Source organism: Cheilinus undulatus, linkage group 20, assembly GCF_018320785.1.
Source record: "Cheilinus undulatus linkage group 20, ASM1832078v1, whole genome shotgun sequence".
NCBI classification, from domain to species: domain Eukaryota; kingdom Metazoa; phylum Chordata; class Actinopteri; order Labriformes; family Labridae; genus Cheilinus; species Cheilinus undulatus.
Genome location: NC_054884.1, coordinates 14,036,421 through 14,060,931, shown reverse-complemented (window position 1 = coordinate 14,060,931; position 24,511 = coordinate 14,036,421). Strand labels below are relative to the sequence as shown.

General features: G+C 38.7%; 1 protein-coding gene across 18 annotated transcripts in view; it reads right to left on the bottom strand.

Annotated features, from left to right (window-relative positions):
• Positions 1–24,511, bottom strand: part of mrtfab (myocardin related transcription factor Ab) — a 72,141-nt gene that overhangs the window by 31,129 nt on the left and 16,501 nt on the right. For 11 of the 18 annotated variants that reach the window (XM_041816609.1, XM_041816610.1, XM_041816607.1 and 8 more), the window contains exon 4: positions 10,650–10,727. The exons of 4 other annotated variants lie outside the window; for them this stretch is intronic. In XM_041816609.1, coding sequence (XP_041672543.1) covers positions 10,650–10,727 — 78 coding nt within the window. Of the gene's footprint in view, positions 1–5,902; positions 6,607–10,649; positions 10,728–24,511 lie in introns of those variants that run through there. 3 more of the 18 variants (XM_041816620.1, XM_041816625.1, XM_041816624.1) reach the window with 1 other exon arrangement.

Here is a 24,511-nt window from a genome sequence, read left to right as displayed (position 1 = left end):
GAAACATCAGCAGCAAAATTATTTTCATATTTGATTTTAATGCCTGCTAACTCCACCGACAGGAAGGTGTCAAGAAGACAAAAACTTACTGATTTAAACCTGGTGGCACATGTGACTACAACAAGACAACAGGATGACATTTTCAACCAGAAAATGCTACTGAAACATGCACAGGTCAAAAATCAGCAGAGATTACAGGTAACACCTCATCCAAATGGGCTCCTCAAAGTTCCTCAAAGAAGCTTTCAGTTCTTGTGTTATTTTCAGAAGGCTTTTGGTATTTCTAAGAAAAATAGGACAGATGCTCTTGACAATTCACCTGAAGCCAAAGTGTTCCTGTTTGCGTTTCCTGATCTGCATCAGTGTAAATTTCGAGTTATGTAAGAAAGGAAAGTGATTGAATCATCTAGAGTCTCAAAGAGCAAAGCTTCAAAATGTTTGACTTTAAGTAAAATGTTTGATAAATGAACACATTTTTAACTACAGCTCCCATAGATTTCTGTTGATGAGCTCAATTCTGTAATCATCATAAACAACTTTAGTGCTCAAATACAGGTGTTCTGCAGCAACAAACAGCACTACACTCAACAAAAGTTGCATGATAGTTGCTGGAATACTAGCTTTTCCCCATTTGCCACACTCACACAGATAAGACTCAAGAGTAAGGGGTTTCTGTGTGCTTACGTTGGCTTTCCACTTCTGCACAACACCCTCCACAACGCTCAAGAAGAGAGGAATGAGGGATCCCAGGATTAGGTTTAAGGTTAGAGAGCCGTCAGCGAGGGAGACAGAGGAGGTCAGCCACATCGAGCCAAGTTCCTGTCGGCCAACTAGGCTAATCCTGCTGCGCTCATGTGTCACCCGATCTGATTAAACATGTCTGAGTTCGTCACTGTCCCCAAAGACCCCCAGCCTTGGCACAACTAAGCCGACACAAATCTGACCGTTGTTGCAGCTAAGGTTGTCAAAATTTTTCTATCAATACTCATTGCTTCAAACAAAACAACCTCTGTTAACCTACAGTTAGTCTACTGATCAATAGTATGGAAAAGCATCAAGCCTTTAAAAAGTTCAGATCTTAAGTCAGATTGCCATTGTAAGCTACTGTGAGCCAAAAGAGCATGGTAATGACATTGGAAACAATGTCAACATATTTGTGCAATTTAGACAGTGTGCGAGACTTTGCCTGCAGTTTTCAGTCACTAGAACAAAAAATTACACACTATTGGTTGCCTAGAACTTCTGTTTTAATCATGGCACCAGAATTTAAATTTCAAAATGACTTTAGTAAAAATGAAAAGATCTTAGCATCTGTTGGCAACAAAAACAACAGTCCTAGTCACCAGACCTGCACTAATTTTTTTATTAATGGGATCAATGGGACATCACAAGCAGCACTTTATATCTTATTTGTAAAAACACAAGACATTCAGTGTAGTTGATAACGAAGGCTTCAGGCAACTGCTTAAGGAACCTGAGTCACACTGGTTCATCCCAACTAATTGGTTCATTACAGGAAGTGTGATGCCTCTGTTTTATGCAAATGTAAAACAATGGCAAGACAGACAACTAAGAGGGCCATTTCAAGTTAAAAAGAAACATATCAATAGTTTAGTAATTATAAATAGGATGTTTTATTTACTTCTTGGATCTCTTAAGTCCTGAATTTCATTGTTTTCAGTTGTAGGATCATTAAACAGGTATTATAGTTATCTCCTATCATAAAGAACAGCTAGCTGCATCCTGTGAATTTGTACAGGACATGTTTATTATACAAAATGAATGTTGATCTTGATACATATTGTCTCAAGAAATAGGAACATGTGATATTATCAGGATAATATCAGTATCAGTAGATTTAAAAGTGGACTATCTCTATAAGCAGATTCGAATATCCCTGCCCATATTTACAATTCATATTTAGGCTATAAAAATCTGCCTAAATCAGCTGTAGATATTAGCTGTATGAACAAATAAGTTAATGGAGTTGTAGGCTGGACCAACAGACGTACGTCGTCTATTTACTTATCAATTCTTACATTTCAGAGTCTATTTATGGACAGAGATTTGTTCATTTGTTCATCAGTGTTGATATTTGTATGATATAAAAGCAATTAATAAATATCAGTATATTGGATATTAGCAAAAATCTAACATTGTGCATCCCTAGTAAGAAATGCCTACCACTACTAGTTAGTCAACAGAGGGCAATTTCCCTTTTTCTTTTTTATTTAGATCCAAATTTGCAGGAACACTTCAGTTGTCCAAATTTCAGACAGCACACTTTGGTATTGAAACATTGCCAACATATTAGTGCATGAGTCAATTCATTTTCTAAGCTCCATAAAGCTTTTACTACTTTCAAAACTACAGATCAGAAAAAATACAGACTGAATCATTTACATCTACATAGTACCAAAAAGAATCAAACTATCGAAAATTTGACAACATTTGACTTTTACAAGAATCCTATAGAAGTCTGCACTCCTGGTATTATTATTACCCTAAACCACAGAGACAAAAGTAAAAGTCTTTGGCACCCATTACTGGCTAACTTTTGTTTTTTAACTACCTAAAAAAAAATGCAAACTGCACAAATATGCTGGTATAACAGAGAGCCCCGATAGCAGCACTCATAAAGGAAGAATGCTCCAAGCCCACACAGAGGCACGATCACACTGTCACAGACCCACCTAACAAACACCAGACACTCTGCGAGGATGGCGATCTTTGGCAGTGTCATTGGAAATGTTCTGTTTGTTAAGCCTGTTGCTGTTCTCCTGTATGAGCTCATCATTTGCGCAGTAGCTCTCTGTGATTTAACGGAGAGTCTGAACACAGCACGTGTTTCTCACATCAGTAAGAATGGAAGACGGCTAGAGGGCAGGAACAACATGAGGTGAAGGCTATTCACACCTTGAAATCAGTCGCACTGCTTTGGCATGCTGCAGCGTGCCGGGCAGCAAATGACGCCACGAATGGCTGCAGTGAATACTAATTAAGTTAAAAGTTCAGGGAAGGAGAGTCACATCCCTGAAGGTTTTGTGGTTTTATGCAGTTTCTGTCACTCACACTTTCTCCAGCCATGATGCCATTTTTCATATTAAGGTTAGCATTCAGCTAAAACAAACTTTGAACGACTTTTCAGCTGGCAGCTGCAGGCTAATGTATGCACATTAGCAGTGTTAGATTTTCGGTTTGTAAAATTTCTCTCTTTCTCCTGCCCTTTTCCTGACTCTAACCTTTCAGTAATGTTTTATTTCTGTCATCAGTCATCCATGACTTGGTTCTTGCCTGTAATGTTGGATATAAACAAACTGAAGCCTTTTTCAATGTTGAGCAGAATGGAAACTATTCCAAATTAGGCTGTATGCTCAGTTTTTCCACCCTTTTATCTAATAGTCATGTCTCAGTTTCAATGTGCTGGAGTAGAGAGATTAAACAAACAAAAATGTTCTGCTGTAATTCTGATCTCTGGTTGCACTCTGGCTGTAATATTTGGATGAGGCTTTGCATCCTTTAATGTTGGATATAAACAAGCCTAACTGTAATTTACTGTTTCACTGAGTGTAAACCACTTCAAATGTAGCTGATTCCCATTCTCATTCAGATTACATCAATGTATAGTCTGTCAGAATTTGGAGGTTTCACGTTCTTCCCCACTCATAGCTCTGCTGCTAGCTTCACATGAGTCTGCCTGCCCATAGGTGGCAATAATGAGCAAAGAAAACCAGCAACATGCCAGCAAAAGCAGATAGAAGCTAGCAAGTAAATATGGAGGTTCTGAGCTGTTTTTCACACAACATTGTGGGACAAAAAAAAGACAACAACAAAGTCTGATGCTATAAATGACAATTCCTGCCTTCATATCAATGCAACTTGGAGTTTATCATATTTACTGCAAGACAAAAGACAAAAAGAGTATACCAGGAATGTGAAAATATAATGATGCAGGTTCACTACATGCACAAAGATCGCACTTGTTGCATGGTGGTTTCATAACAAAAAACGTGATCGCTAGAGTTTCATGGAAGAAATGGATTCAGATTTCAGTGATCCATTCAAAATGTCCACAATCAGTACTTGTAAAGTTCTTTATTTCCTTTCTAAATACACTTAGGTAAAATGACTTGGGTGCAGACACATCTGGTTGCAGATGTTTTGAAAAATTCATTTTGACTGTAGTTGACTTTTTTAAATAATGGCAGTTTTACTTGTCATTTCTTGTCTTTCAATTTATTAATGTGTTTTATATTTTATTTGTTAGCTCATCATCGTTTGTCTGTCTTAAAAAAGAGATTTTTAATCTCAATTAGTTTTTCTCCTGGTTATATCAAGGTTAATTAAATAAAAATAAAACTTCAACAGAAGCCAGGGTTGAATGATATTGTTTCTTCAGGGCCGATATCTAAACTGATTATTAGTAGTGCAAGTGACCGATAACCAATATGCTTTTGTTATGACAAACAAAATGTGGTTAATGTGACAAAAATAAAACTGTATGTTAAAAAACTAAGGACTATAAAACATTTAGCTCTAGCTCTGTCAACATGAGAAACAGCAGCAACAGCAGGAAACAGAAAGTGATGCCACACACTCCATGTATCTGCGCCACCCAGGCCTCAGCATTGTTTGTCTGGCAGTTGTGTGACATAAAGCCTATCAGATAGTGTTATGGGCAGGACATTAGGTGAAATTGTACAAAGAATGACAACAAAGCCAGAGGGGAAGACACACCTTGCAGTGGAGCCAAAGTAGCACACCTCTGAATGAACAGATTTTGGCCTACAATGAGGAAAATGAAAAGCTGATACCGCTAATCGGCTAAATGCTAAATATCAGCTTCAATAATAAGTCTACTCCTAGTTTACATGGCTATGTCTGGCACACTGATGTGCTTCTGATGTCTGTGGAGCTGTGAGAAACATAGCCCGCCCTGTTTCCACTAAAAGAAAAGTGTAAAGGAGCGCCAAGGGTTGGATAGTCCCAAGGTAAGAGTAACCTGACATTGCCAAGGCACTAAGTCTAGTAAATGTAAGGTACTTCTGGCACCAGAGCTGCGATCAGCTGATAAAAACGCAGCAAATAAAGGCAAAAACCAGCATTATCCTGAACATTTAATATGCTTTTTAAGGTCAAATAATTACAGCTTCTTAGTGCACAGCACACTTGAGTAGATCCTGGATTAAGCTCGTCTTTGTGACAAAGAATTATTTTGTGAATTGGCAATTGATCTAAATCAAATCATGATTTGAACTGAATTGAATCATGAGGTACAGAAAGATCACATTCCTAGTCATCAACCATGTTGATGCACCCCCTTTTTCATGTTGAATTTCCTAAAAAGTTTGTGCTGTGTTCTCATATCGACATAACCCAACCTCACAAGGGATATTTACTACAGGGCTGCTGGAAAATTTGGAGTAAAGTCAGGTTGGAAAATGTAACTACATGTGTTCACACATGCAGCTTACTCTGAAAATTTCTGGTAGTTCTCAGGAGTTTTATGCACATGTGAAAGTACTATAAGAAAAAATCATGCAATATGTTCTCAGGATGAATGCAGAGTTTTGGTGACTAACTTTGAATGTAAACGTTAACTCCATTAACGCTGAATAAAAATGTGATGTGACTTTCAGGCTTTATTCAGCTGCAGTCTCTTAGTTTCTAAATTTGACATGGTGGTAAACTCTGCTATATTGAAGAAGTTTATCAAAGCAAGCATATAACCACTTCCATTTCCTTCCTATACAGGCCTCTTAACAAAATTGCTCATCATTAGAAAAGCCCTGTTCAGTATTTGTGTGCAGCCATAAAGTCTCAGTACAAACCTAAAGGGACACAAACACAAATCATATCAAGTATCGTATCTCATCTGGCTGTGCAGCTCCAGGTTGCCCACCTTCTTTGAGGCTGTGATAGACATGTCTGTCATGATCCATCGTCAGTCCTGCCTTCTCCATGTCATCTCCCATTGGAGGAGAACCCGGAGGGGAGGGTTCAAAGGACAGGCAGTGGTTGGTGTCTAGCATTATCATTCAGAATGAAGTTAAATTATCTGACAAACATTGGACTTCTTCTTCGAAAGAGTTCTTCCTCCTGAGTCCAAACTGTTTCACAGTTTTTGGATGAAGAGGAGTGTAAAGAAGAGTCCTGGATGTGTCAATACTGCACCAGCTGTCCGCTCAATTATCTGTCCTCTCTTTCCAAAGGAAGGACGTGGTTCAAATGCTTCAGAAGACTCCCATGCAAGTGACAGAAAATCCTCCAAAACAGAGAAGAAAAATGCTGCTACTGCCTCGCCTTTCCTCTGTTAGTGCTTTTCCTTATGTATCAGAGTAATCGATTGGTCTGTCTCTCCTTCTCTTCTTCCTCCTGTTCTCTCCTTCTCTTGCAGTGGCAGCCGGCGAGTCACGACAGAGCCGCTGCCCGGAGCGAGAAATCCACAGGGGCGAGACGTGGATGAAAAAGAAACGAGGGAGAGAGCCGAAGGGGAAAGAATCTGAAAAGAGGCCAGTGGCGGAGTGAGAGAGGGAGAGAGGACAGCAGTGAGCTCGCCAGAGAAGAGTGCCCGGGGAGACTGCTCTGCTTGCAGCTCCTCCTGAATCTCTCTCTCTCTCTCTCTCTCTCCTACACAACACACACATAGACACACACAAGCAGGGAGTGCTGCCGATAAAGTTCTCCTGCTCAGCTGTTGCCGTTCATTCACTGTTACGGGCTGACGGGGGGCTGCCACATGCATGCAAACCTCCTCCCTGTCAAACACACAAACAGAGCAAACGCACTGAGACAATCTGTTCTTGAACACTTTCTAAACCCACCTGAAAAACGGTGACTCAGTGCTTTAATGAGCTTTTTTTTATGGGACGAGTGGTGGTAACGGTTTTCAGTGATGACCTCATTCAGCATAATCGACCTCTGTCCGAGATACTTGGGTAAATCTGATACCAGGATGAATCACGTTTACGTACACGGTGACTTTTAGAGCAATTGATTGATACCTAATCACTTCTGCAATCTGGGTAAGGGTTTCTGAACACTCTGCCCTTGAGGAAAGGTGTTTCATCAAGACTGTTTATAATCGCGTGTTTATTTTGCTTTCAGATGACATTATACTTAACTATGGGAATAGTTTCATGCATTAGAGGTACACTTTTTGTATTATTTACAGTCCTTACTCAGAGTTTTGTGCTTTTTCTTCTCAGATTCTAAAACTTTCATAGTTGTTTTTTCTAATATGACTTTATCTTTACTAGTGATCATCAACTGGCAGCCAGGGGCCACATCAGGCCCCCCAAAGCTTTCCATCAAGCGCCCAAAACACTACTGAATTCAGAAAATATATGGTTATAAGGGCCTGTTTGTCTTTATATCCCTGTAGCTATTAAATCAAGCCCAAAACAATCAATACGGAAACAGTTTTGTCAGGAATAATTTTTACAGAAATCCACGTGTCAGCCTTTATCAGTGAAAAGGATGCATGATAAACACATACTCATCCTTCAAACCTGATCAGATCTGCAGTTTTTTTGTTCAACTTTCCACTTAAAGCTCTTGGAAAGTGCAATTTTCCTGAGATTTAGAAGAAAGACAGCACTTGTTTCTCTTCAGTCAGGACATAGCATAGTAGGCTAAAATATCTCAGTTGCTTCCTTGTGGCAAGCTGCAGTAAAAGCGGGAGGGGCTGATATCTTTGATATCTTTAATCCCTAAAATCGGAGGAAATACAAATACTAATAAAATAATCTGTGCATTTAGTTCATTTGAAAGTCTGGCCTGCACAGAATCTGTCAAAACAAAATAAAACCAATGTACACATTTAGCTGAGGACTACCGCTTAAAGCCATCTGGATTTTTCAAAAACAATAAAAATGAATACCAAAGTTTCTAAATCTCAATCAAGTCAGCAAACTCCTCCAGAGTGTCTCCAGCTCCTGCAGAATGCTGATGGTAAACGTCGACCCCAGCCGCATCCCCCTCCCCCATTGCTCTGCTCTGTTTTAAATAGCAGGGCCAGCTGGCCATAAGGGGGCTATATTCAGCTTGGTATCACCTGTGCACCCACTGGGTAAGGTTACTGTGAGCAACACATCACCGCCTACAAATACACAAACTTTTAAGCTGTATTTTCTTAGTTTGAATCAATGTTTTATGAAGCGTCACTCTCATACCTATACCACTTACACAGAGCACAGAGAAAAGTCCATCTATTCAAAACCATGATATGAAATATAAAAGCTCAGCAGTGTGACATCGTGGCTGACTACTACAGAGAGCCTCTATCATACATGAGCAAGGTGCACCTGAAAACCCAGACACTACCTTAAACAAATGGTAGCTGGTACCTACAATAACTGTCTGTAGTGAGTGTGTGATTAAAGTCCACCTGCTGTTGTGATTCACAGTCTGGGCAGGAAACACACAGATGACAACACTCACACTAGGATTAGTATGTCGATGTGTGGGCTGAGCCAATCACAGCAAACGCATCATAAAATGACAAAGCATGCCAAGCATGTCTGTTTATTTTCATCTTCAAGGCTCAAAACCCTCAATTCTCTGACACTTTCATTCGAGATTATACAACCAAACAAATCTGCATTTTGATTGTTTTCTTCGTAACAGAACAAAAGGGGGCACTATAACCAGTTGTACTTTAATCGCTATGACAAAATGTCAATTTAAAGCTTAACACTAACAGTAATGTATAATTTCTGTCCAGCCTGATGACTATCATTGATACCTTGATCAAAGGGCTAAACCAGCAGATGTGGAGGAGTTTTTATGGTTTTAGGACTTGGTGACTGTGGTGTGTGGGAGGTACAGTTATAGTCTTTTATCTGACTCTACAACACCTGGATTAGTAGCCATGCAATGTGTTGAAAAAAATCACTGCAGTAAGAGTTAACACCTTAGTAAGTTGACATAAAGACAAGATAGTGCTTTGAGCTAAATGCTCACGTGTCAGGAAAGAAACATGTTCAAAGATAAAGTAGGAAACAATATTTCCCTAGAGATCTGATTAACTGAAACGAGCGTATTTCTGGACAGCACTAATGTTTACTTTTTATGTCTCTGCAAAAGAATATAACTGCATTTAGAGACCAGATCTCTTTTACTTTCCCCTCCAGGATGTGATCTATTGTAATACTCAACAAACTCCTTTTTCTTCCCTTATGTAAAGGACCCAATACAATATGACTTCAAGTAACATAACTTTCCCTGAGCTTGAAATAAAAGAAAAAAAGTGTTACAAATTTACTCCTTTTCTTCCACCGATTTTAAAATTTCCTGTCTAACAATTTAACATTATAATACATATCAAAACAATATGATATTAAAGCTCATAAACAGAGCCTTTTCTGTATTTTAATTTAAAAAATATCACCGTTCTTTATTTTTAATAGTCAATCGCAAAACGTGAATTTTTGCCAGTGGACTGTACAAAAAGGCTGTTTTCAGGAGAGCTCTTCTAACTGCCTAGATAGACACCTACCCCACTGCAGTGCTCATGGTATAGGAAATAATAAAACATAAACTATCCATCATCTCACTGATGATCTCGTTTTTATTTATGGGCAATCTAGAGCCATCAGTATTAACTCTGATCTTTTTCACAGCCATATTAAAACTCTTCACAGGGGCGATAATATAAATTTCCTCTATGTGTGTCTGATCTGTATCCCTTAGTGCCTTTGAACCCAGTTATTTAAAGCAGACTTTCTAAACAAGGCACCCTGGGGTGCCTTGCGGCATCAATTAGTGTTAGCTTGAGCATAACAAGTCCATCATCGCAAACATACCATCCCCACTGTGAAGCACAATGGTGGCAGCATCATGCTGCAGGGATGCTTCTCGGCAGCCAGCCAGCCAGGAAGTGAGGGTAAAATGAATGAGGCAAAATATAGGAAAATCATGGAGGACAATCTTATTCAGTCTGCAAGAGAACTACAGCATTGGAGAAGATTTATTTTCTAGCAAGACAATGCTCTGAAGCATACAGCTTGTGAAGCTACACAGAAATGATTTAAAGACATCAAGCTGAATGTTCTGGAGAGACTGAGTCAAAGCCCAGACTTCAATCCAATAGAGGATTTGTGGCTGGACTTGAAAAGGGCTGTTCACACCCAATCCCTATGCAAACTGACAGAGTTTGTGCAGTTTTGCAAAGAAGAATGGAGTAAAATTACCAGTGTCCAGATGTGCAAGCCTGACTGAGACCTATCTACACAGACTCAGTGCTGTGAATGCTGTGCTGTGACATAACTTTGTAGAAATCTGTTTTCACATTGACGTTAAAGAAGTTTTTTGTGATTTTTTTTTAAGTCAAATCATATTGACCTTGACTGATTTATAAAATCAATAAAAAGGGTAAAATATCAAAAGACATGAAAACCTTTTTCGAGCACTGTACAGTATTGTATTGAAAACGGTTGCATTTGGCATAGATGTTAACCTTCAGTGAGAATAAACGGCTGTTACAGCTCTGTTTTTGAGAACATTCCAGAGAAACTATTTGGCCTTAGACATGGTTATCTCTTTCTTTCTTTATTCATCACTTGGAGAACTTTCTGGGAATTTAAGTAAAAGAAAGCAGACATTTTTACAGCAGCAGACAGGATAACACTATTCTACAAAGGTCTCACCAAAATAGTGATTTGAGGACTTCCTGTGGATGTGTGAATCAATGGAAAACTCCCCAGCTTCCAGTCGGTCATTCTGACCTGGACCAAAAGGGATATAAGCAGTGAAAAACACCAGGTTTTACGAGACAGACTGTTATTAGCTACTTGAATAAATGAGCAAATAACAAAAATAAATAAATCTTGTACCTTGAATAAACAGTGCTTGCACAGTACCAAACCAGCTGTCAAGGCACTCCAAACAGAAATAAAACACCCTAGCATTATCTTTTTTCATTTAAAAACAGATTTGAGTACAAGGGGAAAACTTAACTCTCACACAAATACTTTATTTTCATCTATCCAGGTCAAGGAACATCATGACCACCTTGGAAATACTGCATGTTATTCAGACACAACATGCCCCAAACGATCACCCCACCACATTCCTTAACCTCCCCACAATAATTAGAAGTTTCCGTAAAACTCCTACACTCTTCGGTAGAGAACAAGACCAGGCAAGACTGATTCAGGAGAACCACACAAGAAAAACCTGGGAGCCAAACAAAGTTCTGGCCATACCTGGAACAAAAATCTACCTCCCTTCAAACTTCCTTTTTCTAAATGACTGAAAGTAAACCAGAATAAGCAATCTAGTCATATCACAATGCTTATTTACTTTTTGGAATGTATATTCTTTCTTTAGTCCCATATACTAATATTTACAGATTCATTTTAGCTGATACCGATATCAATAATGATGCATAAATGAAATCTAGACCTTAAGTCCTTCAGTCCTGAAAACTTAATTTAAAGATTTAGGAATGAGGATGACCACAGAAAGACTCCTGCTGTCGTAGGTCTAATGGTCTTGCAAGAAACTTCACAAACTTACACGTACATACAGGTGATATTTACAGCAGACATTGGCCGATATTTACACTAGATATACCAGTTATAAACATTGGCAGGGATTTAATAAATGCTGATACCTACAATTAACTTTAAGAGAGGTATGTGGCTTCAGACCTCTATGGTGGGGCGACCTCGACCACTGGGCAGGAAGGGATATAATAATTACATTTTTCCCTTATTGTGGTGTGTTAGTTTTATCCCCCCCCCCCCCATCCTAACCTTTAGGGTTCCGTTGCCTAACCCTAACCCTCTTTGAGTTTTCCTTAATTTGAGGTGTGTTAAATTTAAATGTATCCCCCAGTATATTTTGGTGTGGCATTCATAAAATTCTGATGTTGTGAAAGTTGCTACTTACTGTAACCTCATTCAGTATGCCAATCTGGTTCTGGCTTGAGTAATGTTCATCACTTCCTGCCCCACAGTCAAGGTCGTCCCATTGCAGAGATCTGCAACAGCCCAAACCGCCCCATCATAAAGGTCTGTAGCCAGGACCTCTTGTGGACTTTAAGGCTAATTTATCATGCTGATAATACTGAGCATTCCTGATTTTTAGCAGTAAAATTTTATCTTATAATCAAACTAAAACAATATTAAAGCTCCTTTTAGGAAACTTTTTATGTCTAGACTTCTTATGACAAAAGATGACCCCTTATATCTGCTGATTTTGTCCTGTTTATTTAATACATTTAACAAAAAAAATCATCCTTTTTTATTTAAAAAGCCCACTCACTACTAGTCTTTGCTGAGGAAAATGTAAATAAATCTGTTCCTGCAGTGTGCTGCTGATCACTTAGTCTGTCAGCCACCCCATAGCTGTAGAGTCAGGCATTGAAAGTACTATGTATAAAAAGTCTGTCTTCATGCTGATGATGTCTTTTTCTTCTGTAGCCCATAAAGAGAACCCCACATTCATAATCATTCTGTTTCAAATCAACACAGGGGCTTTGATAAACTTTCCAGAAAGCTTCTTTTTTTGACAATTTGCTAAAGAAATGTTTACAACTCATACAACCATGGAGGCATACTGTACATCTGCTCTTTTAATCAAAGCTGGCATAATGCACTTGAGTGGAATCACTGAAAGTGTGCTTGGACCTGGGCCAGATGTTTACTTATCTAAATGAGAAAATGTTTCATTTTAGACTATTTATATGCAGCCTATGTTTTTTCATATTACACTAATGCATAAGTGCACGAGTTTTAGCTATTCTTTACAACATAGATAATGGTTAAATAAGCTTCTATTCATACATGAACTGTTACTTTTTCCCCCTCCTTGACATAAGAAGTGCTGTGCTTTACTTTTTCCTCACTCTAGTCTAGTTTATGTTTTCTGTTTTTGCACAAAAGATACTAACATAATACCACTGTATGTGCCAACTTATTTGTGTTTATGTAGGGCTTATCCCTGTTGGGTCACTGAAGTGTCAGAAAAAGCATAATTTTGTTACCTGTACTGAAAGAAAGGGCAGCCATAATAACAGAATTTCAAGCTTTGATAGGGTATTAGCAAAAATCGAACAAATGAAATATCTGTTTTGATATCACAGTAATGAAAATATTAGTACTTGACTATCAATACTGGTAAATTCACTGTTTTTTCATAACCTAATCTTGCAGACAAACTCTCATGGACTAAACTGCACAAATGTAATTTCAGTTGCTCTCAGTTTATAGGAGACAGAAGTGTAGCTCTTTGTCTATACTCTGAAAATAAATGCCCAACAAAAGTGAGTGATAAAGCCCCAAAAAGATGGCTTAAAGACAACCACAAGAGCAGATAAATGCATCAGGTCATCCATCAGTCTATCTCAGGTCAGAACGGCCATTAACATTCCAGAGGAGAAAACAGAAGGTGTGTTGTTTTTCTACTTCACTTCCTGGTTTCCTCCCACTTGCTCTGAAGTGGAATTTACCAGGAGTGTTTGCATTAAGCTGTGACTCAAACCCTGACATCAGGCTCAGCAATCCCTACTTTTCATCCACTCGCATTTACAAACCATAAAAACCTAGACTGAGAAATTTAGTTAATGATACCTGAACCGAGGCACTTAGGCTGAGGACAATCTGGCATTAAGGCCTAATGCAAAAAGTGGGAATAGCAAGCTGGCACTTAACCACTTACTGTACTGTACTCACTCTGTTTGTACTGGAAGAGGTAACCACCAGAAGCTGGTTCGCCAATGCTGCATGTTTGTACATGAAGCAATAGTACTTCTGGGATGTTTGATGTATAATCCTTAGCTGACCTAATGCTGCACTTTAGATTCAGTCCCTGTAGGAAAAGTGTGTAATTCTCTTATAAGAATAAACAAAGATGGGCCTACTACTACAACTAGCTGCTTCAAAGACAACTCTGTTTTGTCTGATGGTGGTTCAATTACAACTGACTTATCTAATGAAAATTAGACTTAGGCTACATGCCAATAGGTGCAAATACTTTTGATTAGAAATTGGTTCCTATTTTATAGCATAAACTAACAGTTATTTTATTTATAACAAAAGAAGCAGAGATGAAATAATGCTGAAATAAAAACATGGTACTAACTGTCCAAGTCACTTGATTGATTTAACTCATTATGACTGACTGGTTGTGCTTGTTGTTTTATTTTTCCTATTTTAAGCTACAACATATTTAACAAATTGACTGGTGAGCTCTAAAATAAACATTATCTTAAAGGTAAACTATGCAATATTTCAACATGAATACAGAATGTGTCCAATATATCCAAATCAAATACATCATTGATAACTGTTTACCAGGTTTGTTGTTTTCAGCTCTTCGTTTACACTGGCAGAGCAGCATTTGCATCAGCTTGTTTACATGTTCCTCAGTGGCTAAGACACGAGTCCTAAGTGTTTTTTCTCATAAACTAAATATATACAATATAATCTGCAGATATAACAATTTCTGCTGAAATTAAAATTAATAATTAATATATAAGCTTACAATATCGGCCTCTATGGCTGGTAAATATCAGCCATATGCAGGAATAAGTTTCTTAAGTTTTAGGAAGGCCCTACAGACCAATGCCAGCTGAACTGACACTCAGAACGATACATGTTTACATCACCTGAAAAACACAGAAAAACTGATCTGTTGCTTTAAATTGCAAGTTCAAAGTTTGGACCCTTATACAAAACCTGGGACACTATCCAAATCGCTTAAAATCGAAACAGACCAATATAGAACTTCACTTCACTGATGTTTACCTAACTGAATATCTACAGTAGTGGAGTCCCTCTCCCAAGACCACTCCCAGGATTAGAGCCATCAGAACTAGGGGAGAATGGGGTTGGTTGTCACACTCAATATATCTGGCCAACAGAGGGCACTGTCTCAAAATATTTGGGTAGAAGTTTCCAGCAATGGGATCAGAGCTCACCTACATAGTCCTCACAGGGGCGGGACAGCTGAACTTGAGGTGAGAGGACTTTTGTGTTTTCCATACAAATTGTAAATATTCAGCTCCTCAGTATTTTTTCTAGACTTTTACACAGTGGGTTTATAGTAAAACAATTGTTAACCTTAAAAAGTGTAAAGGAAAAGCTACAATTTAGATTGTTAGCTAGCTAACAAGTTGTTAGACATTTTTTAGCCTTGATGCTAGCATGAAATCCCCAGTTGGGGTTGGTTGTCACATTCTCTTTGGGGGTAAGCTGTCACAGGTAATGAGACATAAACATGTAAATAACCACGGATTAATTCGCAGCTGTTCATTGGAGGTCCAGGAGAAGAGTAGGAAGTGCAACCGGTGGGTACACAAGCTCTGCGTAGTTGTGAATACATGTAGCCTAAATGTTACTATAGGCCTATTGGCTGGCCTAAAGATGTTCCTGTTCATGTTCCGTGCTCATTTTGTGTTTAGATGTTTCAAGTTATGTATTTGTCAACTATTCAGTACAGTTAAAGATTTAAATTTATGTCTGCCTTCTTTTAGGATTTTTCCTATTAAATAACACTGTGACATCCAACCCTGTAGTGTGTGACACCCATCCCAGTAATGAGGCTGGTTGTCACAATGATCAATAAGTTGGAAAATGAGAGGGATACACATTCCAAACCAACACCTTATGCTTCAATTTAATGTAGGAATGACTATTGGAAGATGTTTAATGATGAGCATTTCACACGAGAGTAAAACACTTTATGTATTTACAATGTGTAAGGGTAAAAAATGCTGCTGTTTGGGAAGCTAAGATCAAGAACTTCATCACCAAGGTGTAGGTGAGCGCTAAAGACACAATATGAGCTATTCCATGTAACTTGATCACCAAATCAGGACACGATCAGCTGTTCGTCAATGTTCTGGTGATGTAATGTTAAAAGAAAGAGGACTTTTTTTTGCTCTGGCTATGTAATATTTGATGGCAGGATTGTAGAGTCTCTTTGGCCTATCAAAGGAAAAATAGAGCATTTAATAGCATTAATCTTTCTAAGATGGGATTCTGCAGAAGTATAACCCAAGCTTTTCTTCTAATCAGTTAGTGCATCCAGTTAAAGAATAACTTTCTTTCATTTCAGAAACTAAAACTGGCTAAAACACATAGGTGGCCACCCAGACCTACTGTGCACAACAGTAGGAATCAGTTCTTGTCCGCCAAGAGGTGGATCCATGACGTCACATAGAGGCTATGAATAAGCATGCATGTATCCATCTTCTCCTGTGTCATGCTACAGACGTCATTTGGTGCCCAGACATGGAATATGGCTGGCGGAGTCATGAATTTGCATCCTGCTCTTTCCATTGGCCAGAGGAAAAAACAAAAGGTGAAGGCCATTTAACGGCCAATGTCACAGAAAGCTGCAGGAGTCTCATTTGTCAACAGAGCTTTGAATTATGATGCTTAATCTGTCCTTTTAAACATAATGTAACAAATTAAAACTAACCTTCTCAGAGAAAATGAACACCAGGAAAAAAAATCAACATGATAAGAACTAACAATAAATGTATCTATTTATTGGGCATGCATTTTATGTTATACCCATGTCCTTTTGTTGGCATGATGGAGGCAGAGTTTATGACCTACACTGCAGCCAGTAAGCAAGAGGAGATCCAAATATTTTGGCAGCACTTTTTGAGAATGATCATCTTTTTATAGCCCATGTTTGAGGCGCACAACCAGCTCTGTTATACAGAATGATTATATTACTTCATTCAATTATGTAGTCAAGATCTACTATTTCCAAAGATATAAATGTCCAAGGTCATGTCTTTGCTGTGTTGTGTTACTATAAGGTTTGGATATTTTTTCTTATTTTATGAGTCGTCTTTCTTCAGTACAGTGTTGGTCCAAGCAGGTAGAGTTTCCTTGACGGGACTTTAATCTAAAAGTGGAACAGCTAAAGAAATAAAGCACCAGTAAAATCTTAGTGACATAGAAACTTTTAGGAAATGAGAGACAAATGAAGCCTGGTAAGTTTAGTTGTGGGTAAAGAGTAAAAATGCAGAGCTATGAGAAACAGAGTGCTCTTCATGTGGTTAAAGGTTCTCTGTAAAGTCACCATTCAACATTCTGCTGCAGCGCCCGTCACCCTCTTACTTTTTGCCAGTAACAAGTAAACTCTCTATGGTCTAATTGTGTTCTGTTGAAGGAGAGAGAAGCACCTACAAGAGCACAACTGTTGAAGGAAAAATAGCGGCACAGAGCAGCTGGCAGCTGTTAGCATCTGGTAACATAACCCTCACTGTAAAACAGAGAGGACTGAAGGAGGGATGGAGGAGGAGGAGAGAGGGGCTGTGTTCAGTAAATGAGATTTTCAGAAGAACAGAGGCAGAAAGATGGGAAAAAACAGATCTGCAGAGCTGGAGAGGGGTGTTCCCCGCCCAGCGATGACGGCTTTGTAACCGACTGTTACATAACTGCAACATCTGAAAATGATTTTTACAGTAGCGAACCCCCTAACCTCCTGCCCTACTTACAGAGGAAACACTGCTTTTTCTCTCTTCTTTTACAACTGTTTTCCAATCCAGCGGTACAACAACAGACTCCAGGGCAGACTGGCTGCTAAGAAATATGGGCACGGAAGCTCATTAGCACAACAGAGAGAAAAGAGGAATAAAGTTGAAGCAAAGGTGACAGCATGTGTTCAGCAGATGTGTTTTAGACAGAACGGGTTATTCAACCTCCAACTGAAGAGAGAATCTCTCTCATGCATGGATGTGTGAGTGTGCTCTAGCTATCCTTCAGGTTGCTCTTTAGGGGTTTATAGGCGTCCTCTTCCTGCCTTGCTCTCCTCTCATCTTTCTGTTACTGTATATAACTTCTCTTAAAAGCCTGGCTGTTAATTTGCTTCAGTGATTGAAATGGCAGAGTTTTTATTAGACACTGATCTTGTAATGGGGACACAATGTTTACCTCTTACCCTACACAGAATTCCACTACAATCCAACATTTTTTTACACTCTAAAGGACATGTCTCTTAACTTTTGCTTGAAACTAGTATGACTTTTTTGACTTAAATAAATGCATATAGCAAAGTCCAATAGGAAAGGTGGTATTCATTTGTAATACCATCAAACTTCCCCTAAGGTGTATGGTATTGTTGCCAGTTAGGCTTGCCCATAGATTTGACTGGACCCCTGAAAACCATCGTAAATGGGCCCTCCCCAGTTGTGATTTACTGATGATATCAGTGCATTTGTGTTGGATCAGTAGCACTGGTGCTAGCATTCTGGCTAACAGTTACCTCATGATAAAGCTGACTTATTTGTGCCACTTTCTAAACCATCTAGCTCACAGATTTTGCTCATTTGTGCCACTTTTTAAATTAAACAATAAAGATGTGAGACTGAAAATGGGTGAAAACTTAAAAACTTCATCAATGTCATAAGACAATTTTAGGAACAGATGGTATTTTAAAAAACTGTAGGCAAAACACTGACAACTTATCTGCGAAAATTAGAACTAAATTTTGCCTGCATTTTCCAATGACTAAAAAAACAACAAAATTACTTAAAATTAGGTACTCAAGACTCTTATTTTGGTTGATGTGTTAGCCAAACAGGTATTAATAATGACTGATTTTAACTAGTTTGAAATTCTGGTACCTTGACAGTCATGTTTTCTGCAACTGTGGTTGTGTTAAAAAAAAAAAAATACAGTGGCAGGGGTAGGAAATTGCAGCATCCTCCCAGATAATATTTTTAAAAAATCACCAAATTAAAAGAATACATAGTTGAAAAATACTTTTAACACATTCACAGTTGTAACCCATTTCAACAATGTTGTCTGTATGATACTCTATCAATGTCTTTTTTATGTGCATTTCATTTCCTAACTTTTTGGCACGTCGAGCCACTTTTCTTGTGTGAATGGTATGATACTAGTAAAGTTTATCACTGTTATCAACAAATGGGACATCCCTCCAATATACTTTACTCCTTATCTCCGCTCCCAGACAATTCATGCTTTGTCTCGTGTTGTCTAAGTTTGATTTATTGCTCATAAAAAGGCCCCTCTTTCTCTTTCTGATGAATCCTACTTATGACCTTTTTATCTCAGTATATCAGCGCAACCAAACATTGAGAGTTGGCTTGTTTTCTCCAAGCTAGCATATCACTAAAGCTAAAAACAAACACACAACACAAACCCATTCAATAGAGTATGTGAACATGAGAATGAAGAGATATCGAGTGACTATGACGAGTCCCTAATGACTGTGAGCGTTTCAAGCACAGGCAGCTGTGTTTTCCAGTCTGTAGTGACAGTGTACAGCTTACCCACCCTCGCACTCACTCTGGTGGCCGTGTTTTCAAATGAGGCGAGACAAAGTGGTGAGTTGGGAGCCGAGCCCTCGTCTCTGGAGTTGGGTGACACTTCTGATGCTATCTACTGTTATCAAGCAATTTTCCTGTTTGTGTGTAGGAAAGACCCCCGGATTCTCACACAGACTTTTCACTTAACCCTGTTAAGTAATAAATCCACTAAACTCATGTACCAAACAGCCAATATAAAGAATGTCTTAAAAGCAGTCTTTTTCTCTATACGTCATGGCATCTGAGTCACTCACAACAACCACACATCATGACTCGTACCAGCTGACAGTGCAACATGCTAAGTGCAACACACTCTGTGTGAGCAGGTGAGTCACAGACTAATAGCTGTTCTATTATTCACAAACACCACAGCGAGCAGAACTGGAGACACCAACGAAATCAACATGTCTTCTGTTTGAGTGAGATGTGTGTTTGAGTGCTGCAGCAGCAGATCTTCACCTTCCAGAGCAGGAGCGTCTAACTCTGTGTCTGAGTGCGGATGAGTACACCTCGTCCAAGCTTTTTTCAAGAATAGAGTTAGTATTACATAACATTGCACTGTGTTGAGTTACTTTAAAAAGCACTGTTAAAGTATTTATGCAACAAAATTACTCCAAAGTTTAAGTAACTTGTTCCAGAGAACTCTTTTACCTGTTACAAAAACAAGCTGTGGCACGACAAATGTGTAATACAATACAAGAGCACCGCTGTGATTATAAATGAATACACTGATCACATTAATACAAAACATATCTAAGATTAGAACATAAGGTCTGAAATAAATTCTTTCAGTTTTGCTTCCTAAAAAAATCTGTGGGCCACAACCCTTCCTGAGTAAGTATGACTATAGTTTCATGAGAAAATCAGCCAACTGTAAGATCATCACAATGTTATTTTCATTAACAGTATCAATTTCAAATCAAAACACTTCATCATTAGTTACTGGTAAGACTGCAACCCTAGTGGTCTGCTAGGAGTCAAACAGGGAAAAGATCAGACACAATAAAGTCAGCAGTGATACATATCTGATCCTGTTTTTTATTAATTACATACAATATTATTCTGTTCTTGTTTTCCTCATTATTAACAAGCCTCTTCATCTAACCACACATGGACTACATAGAAGGATTTTCAGATTTTTTTTATGTAGGGAGAAGATGTGTGCTCAGTCAGGACAGAAGTCATTATTAAAAAATGTTTTAGACACTGAATCATTGAGTTCAGTGATTTTTACTAGTCCATAAACAAAGCTGTCATATAAATTTATTGGTGAACGGAGGCCTATCTGTATCAAGCTGCTGCTGTAGTAATTCTGCTTATACTCAACATGTTTTAAAATAGACATCCCTGTGATAAAATGGGCCCAATGAACTCTAAAATAGATTTTAAAAACACACAAAAGAGGACGCACAAATCTTAAGTCTAATCAGAATCGTAGAAAAATCGAGATCCACCTTACACCCCTGTCTTCCAAAACAGTGAATAGTTGGCTGTTGAAATGCAAGCCAGATCAGGAATTACTGTACCAAATCAAAAACAATCTACTAAACTAAACCCGTAAGCTTGGTGAACCACACCAAAAAAGGGTGTGGTATTTAAGTATTTAAAGCTTTAACAAGCTTATCGTAAAAGACACAACAGGAAAAGAAAGCTCAGACTGCCCTGTCTTCTTATTGGTAGGGACAGGAAGTAATTGATGACATTAACTCAAATTACTGTATTTGAGTAGCTTTATTGAGTACTTGTCCCTTTTTAGCATCTTAAACCCACTCAGAAATTTTACTTTTACTTAAGTATATTTAGGGGAAAGTATAGCTCTTCTCTACATTTAAAAAAGCATAAAGCCAAAACAAGGAGGATCTAGCTTTCTGAAACTGGTCAGCTGATTGGCTTTCACAACACATGAAGGTCAGGGGCACATACCAAGTGTTGCTTTTTACATTATTATTAAGGTGTGACTTTACCTGAACTATCGGGTAGAAGATCCATACTCTCATACTGCCAATAAGGAGAGAGAATATTTGAATGTACAACTTCTAAGAAGCTACTCAGTACTTTAAGTCAACTTTAAATTATTTACTTTTTACTTTTACATGACTAGATTTATGTACCAGCTCTTCTACTCAAGCTAATTTTAACCAAACAAACTGAACTTTTACTTGAGTACAACAGGCTTGTACCTTTTTCCACCCTTAGTTATTGGTAAATGTCAGACATCAGAGGGCCCATACTAGACTTGATTGTTGGTTTTTGTTCACTAAGACACGAGATGAAATTGAAGATTTTTGGGGCTCACGGGTCTCAAAACCCTATGACTGTCAAATCCAGCAATACTTGTAGGGATGCACGATATAATCGGCCTGATATCGTTATCGGCAGATATTAAATATTCACGGCCAATATTTACATCTGATGTTTTGGCCGTGAATATCAGCATTTATTGACTGTAAAATTTGGCCATATATACTATAAATTAGTGGATTTTTAGGCTAAACCAACAGACCTATGTAAGTCGAGATCTTTTTCTTTATTCATCCTTATTCTTTAAACTTTAAAGTGTGTTTTAAGGAAGAAATGTATCTTTTATCATCCTCAAACCTTAAAGTCATTCAAAGGATGGAACTGTCAGTAACATAAAACATATTTAAATATCGGTATTGGCTAAAATGAATCTGTAATATCGGCATATCAGATATTGGCAAAAATCCATTATCCTGCATCCCTAAATACTAGTGCTGAAAACAAGTAGTCTGACCTCAGCTTTGGCATTATTTATCCTCCTGTTGTCTTCAACAGTCAAATGCATCACTGATCATTGGTCACAGCCTTTAAAACTTTAGATAAAGGTTGTTATAGCCACACATCACTTTGACTAACACCTACCACGTCATTCTCTCGTTTCTGTCAGTCTTCATTTTGCAGATGCAGCTCACAGAGAGACATCTGTATTAATTTCAGCCTGTTTCATAACTTGTAAAAATGCCTTGCTGAAGCTTTAACTTTCTGTAAATGCTGTTCTTAAATATGTGAAATGTAATATTGTATTATTGATGACTGTTATTAAAAGCAAACACAGTGTCAAAAGACAGGAACAATGACTGCGAGGATACTATAGATCTGCAAGATGTAGTGATCAATCACTGTGGCTCAGATGTGTCAAAAAAGACAAAGGTGTGAATATTTAAGACATACACACGTACAAACTGGAAAATGTCAGTCAGATGTCCGTGATATACTGTGATATAACATGAAGATGCATGCTGAAGACTGCTCCAAGGTTGCATGCTCTGCAGTAATGGATGCTATAAGATATTGTAGATGTGCGACTGCTTGTGAGCGTGTGTCTTTAAAGATCACCCAGCTACATGAGTGGGCTTGTACCTGTGGGTGTGCAGGCTCTGTGTTCCTGTTGCTACGAGCAGACCTACGAAGCTGATAAAGTGCTTTTGTGTAGCTTTAGGCTACAGATGTGTGTTAGGCGGTGTGGCTGCGCTTGCTCACTTCTCATTATCCAACAGGAATTTACTGGAGAACAAATCAAAGATGTGAGTGTGTTAGTGCTTGTTGAAATACCACGCTGTCAGGACACAATGTGCAAAGAGGAAGACTACCAAAGCCTGTGAGTGCATGTCCAGGTCCTGACAGCTACAGGAGGTGTTTGTGTGTGCGGGTGAGTAATGCAGAATCTGTGGGTGTGTGCGTGGTGAAATGCACACATGGAAGATTTAAGCCCTCTCACAGAACTTGCCTTGGTTGCATAAAATTTGTTCATGCCTGTTTATTAGACAGAAAGCTGTTTACATTCAGCAAAAACTCCAACATCTGGTCTCCTGTTGTTTAGATTCAGCTTGTTATGCAATGTCACTGGAAAGCTCAGATCTGTGCCGCAGTTCTCACAGTCTCCATCAAATACATCAGAGTGGACATACTGGGCATATAAAACAACTAGACTAGGATTTATGTCTGGAAAAATTATGATTGCATGTATTTCTGTGCCTTGTTCACTTGAATTGGTTTGCTATTCTTTACTGTACATGATGAATGCTTTGATTTTCTTGGAGTTTCACAGATTATCTAATACTAGACAGTGTCGCTGGCAAAGAAATGAGGAGACACGCAGCTGGAGTGCATTTGCAGCAGCTGGGTGTTTAGATTAGTCTGAAACAAAGCCCCCTCCTCCTTCCTTTCTTCTCCACATGCAGGGTTACAAACCCTACAATTCTTCATTTCTCTCCTTTAATTTCACATTTCTTTATTCTCTTCCATTCCCCCACCACGCTTTCTCTCTTTCTTCCTATCTATCAGTCTCTCCATCTCATTGTTCCCTCTCAGCCTGACAGAGAGCTGCGAGGCCTCTGCTGCTGGCTGCCTCCCAAACTGTTACATAACAGCACCATCAGGCTGCCTGAATCACTGCTGGGCTAAGCTAGCCTCGGCCATGCTGCATATCCTGCTAACGTGTCTGAAAAGCCATGCCCGGCAGCTAAGTGTCTGTGCATGAGGGTCAAGGAAACATTACTGTTTTTAAATTCTGTTGGCACACTTAGCATTTGTGGCGCATTTTAAGCAGAGCCTCCTCCACTGAAACAACATCCACTGACATTATGCAAGGGTGGAGATAAGGAGGGATGAGATCTTTATCTCTTGATGTTTACATGTCTGAATGGTGAGGTCACCTAAATCCAAAACTCAAGTTTAGCCCATCATTTCCTCATATTTAGGCTTGATTCTTAGTCTAAAATCTACCTCCTGTTTTCCACCATTCATTTTCTTTACCTTGATAAGAAACACTTGAAAAATCAAAGTAATTCAGTAAGGCTTTGCTACTGAAAGCCTACACAAGTGGTTTGTTCCAACAAAAGCCTTAAACTAAGGCAGTTGGATTTGTTTTATGTTCCTACATCAAGAGAAATCATTTTTTAATGTTTTGCTTAGACAACAATCTGCAGACACCACAACCCGCAACGGCAAAAATTACAAATCCATGTTGAGGCTTTCAGAGGACAGCGCTGTCTCAAATTAAACATTATGTCATTGCTTCCATCATGTACATCCCCCTTCATGTCTGCACTCTGTGTCATGATCTGGAACAATCTGTTCTGACAGAAATGAACGGATCATTTCCACCTAAATCTGGAGCACAGAGTCTGTGATGACTCTAACCCACTTCCCTCCGAGCTCTGGTCTCAATCAGCGAGCTGGGCTTTGTTC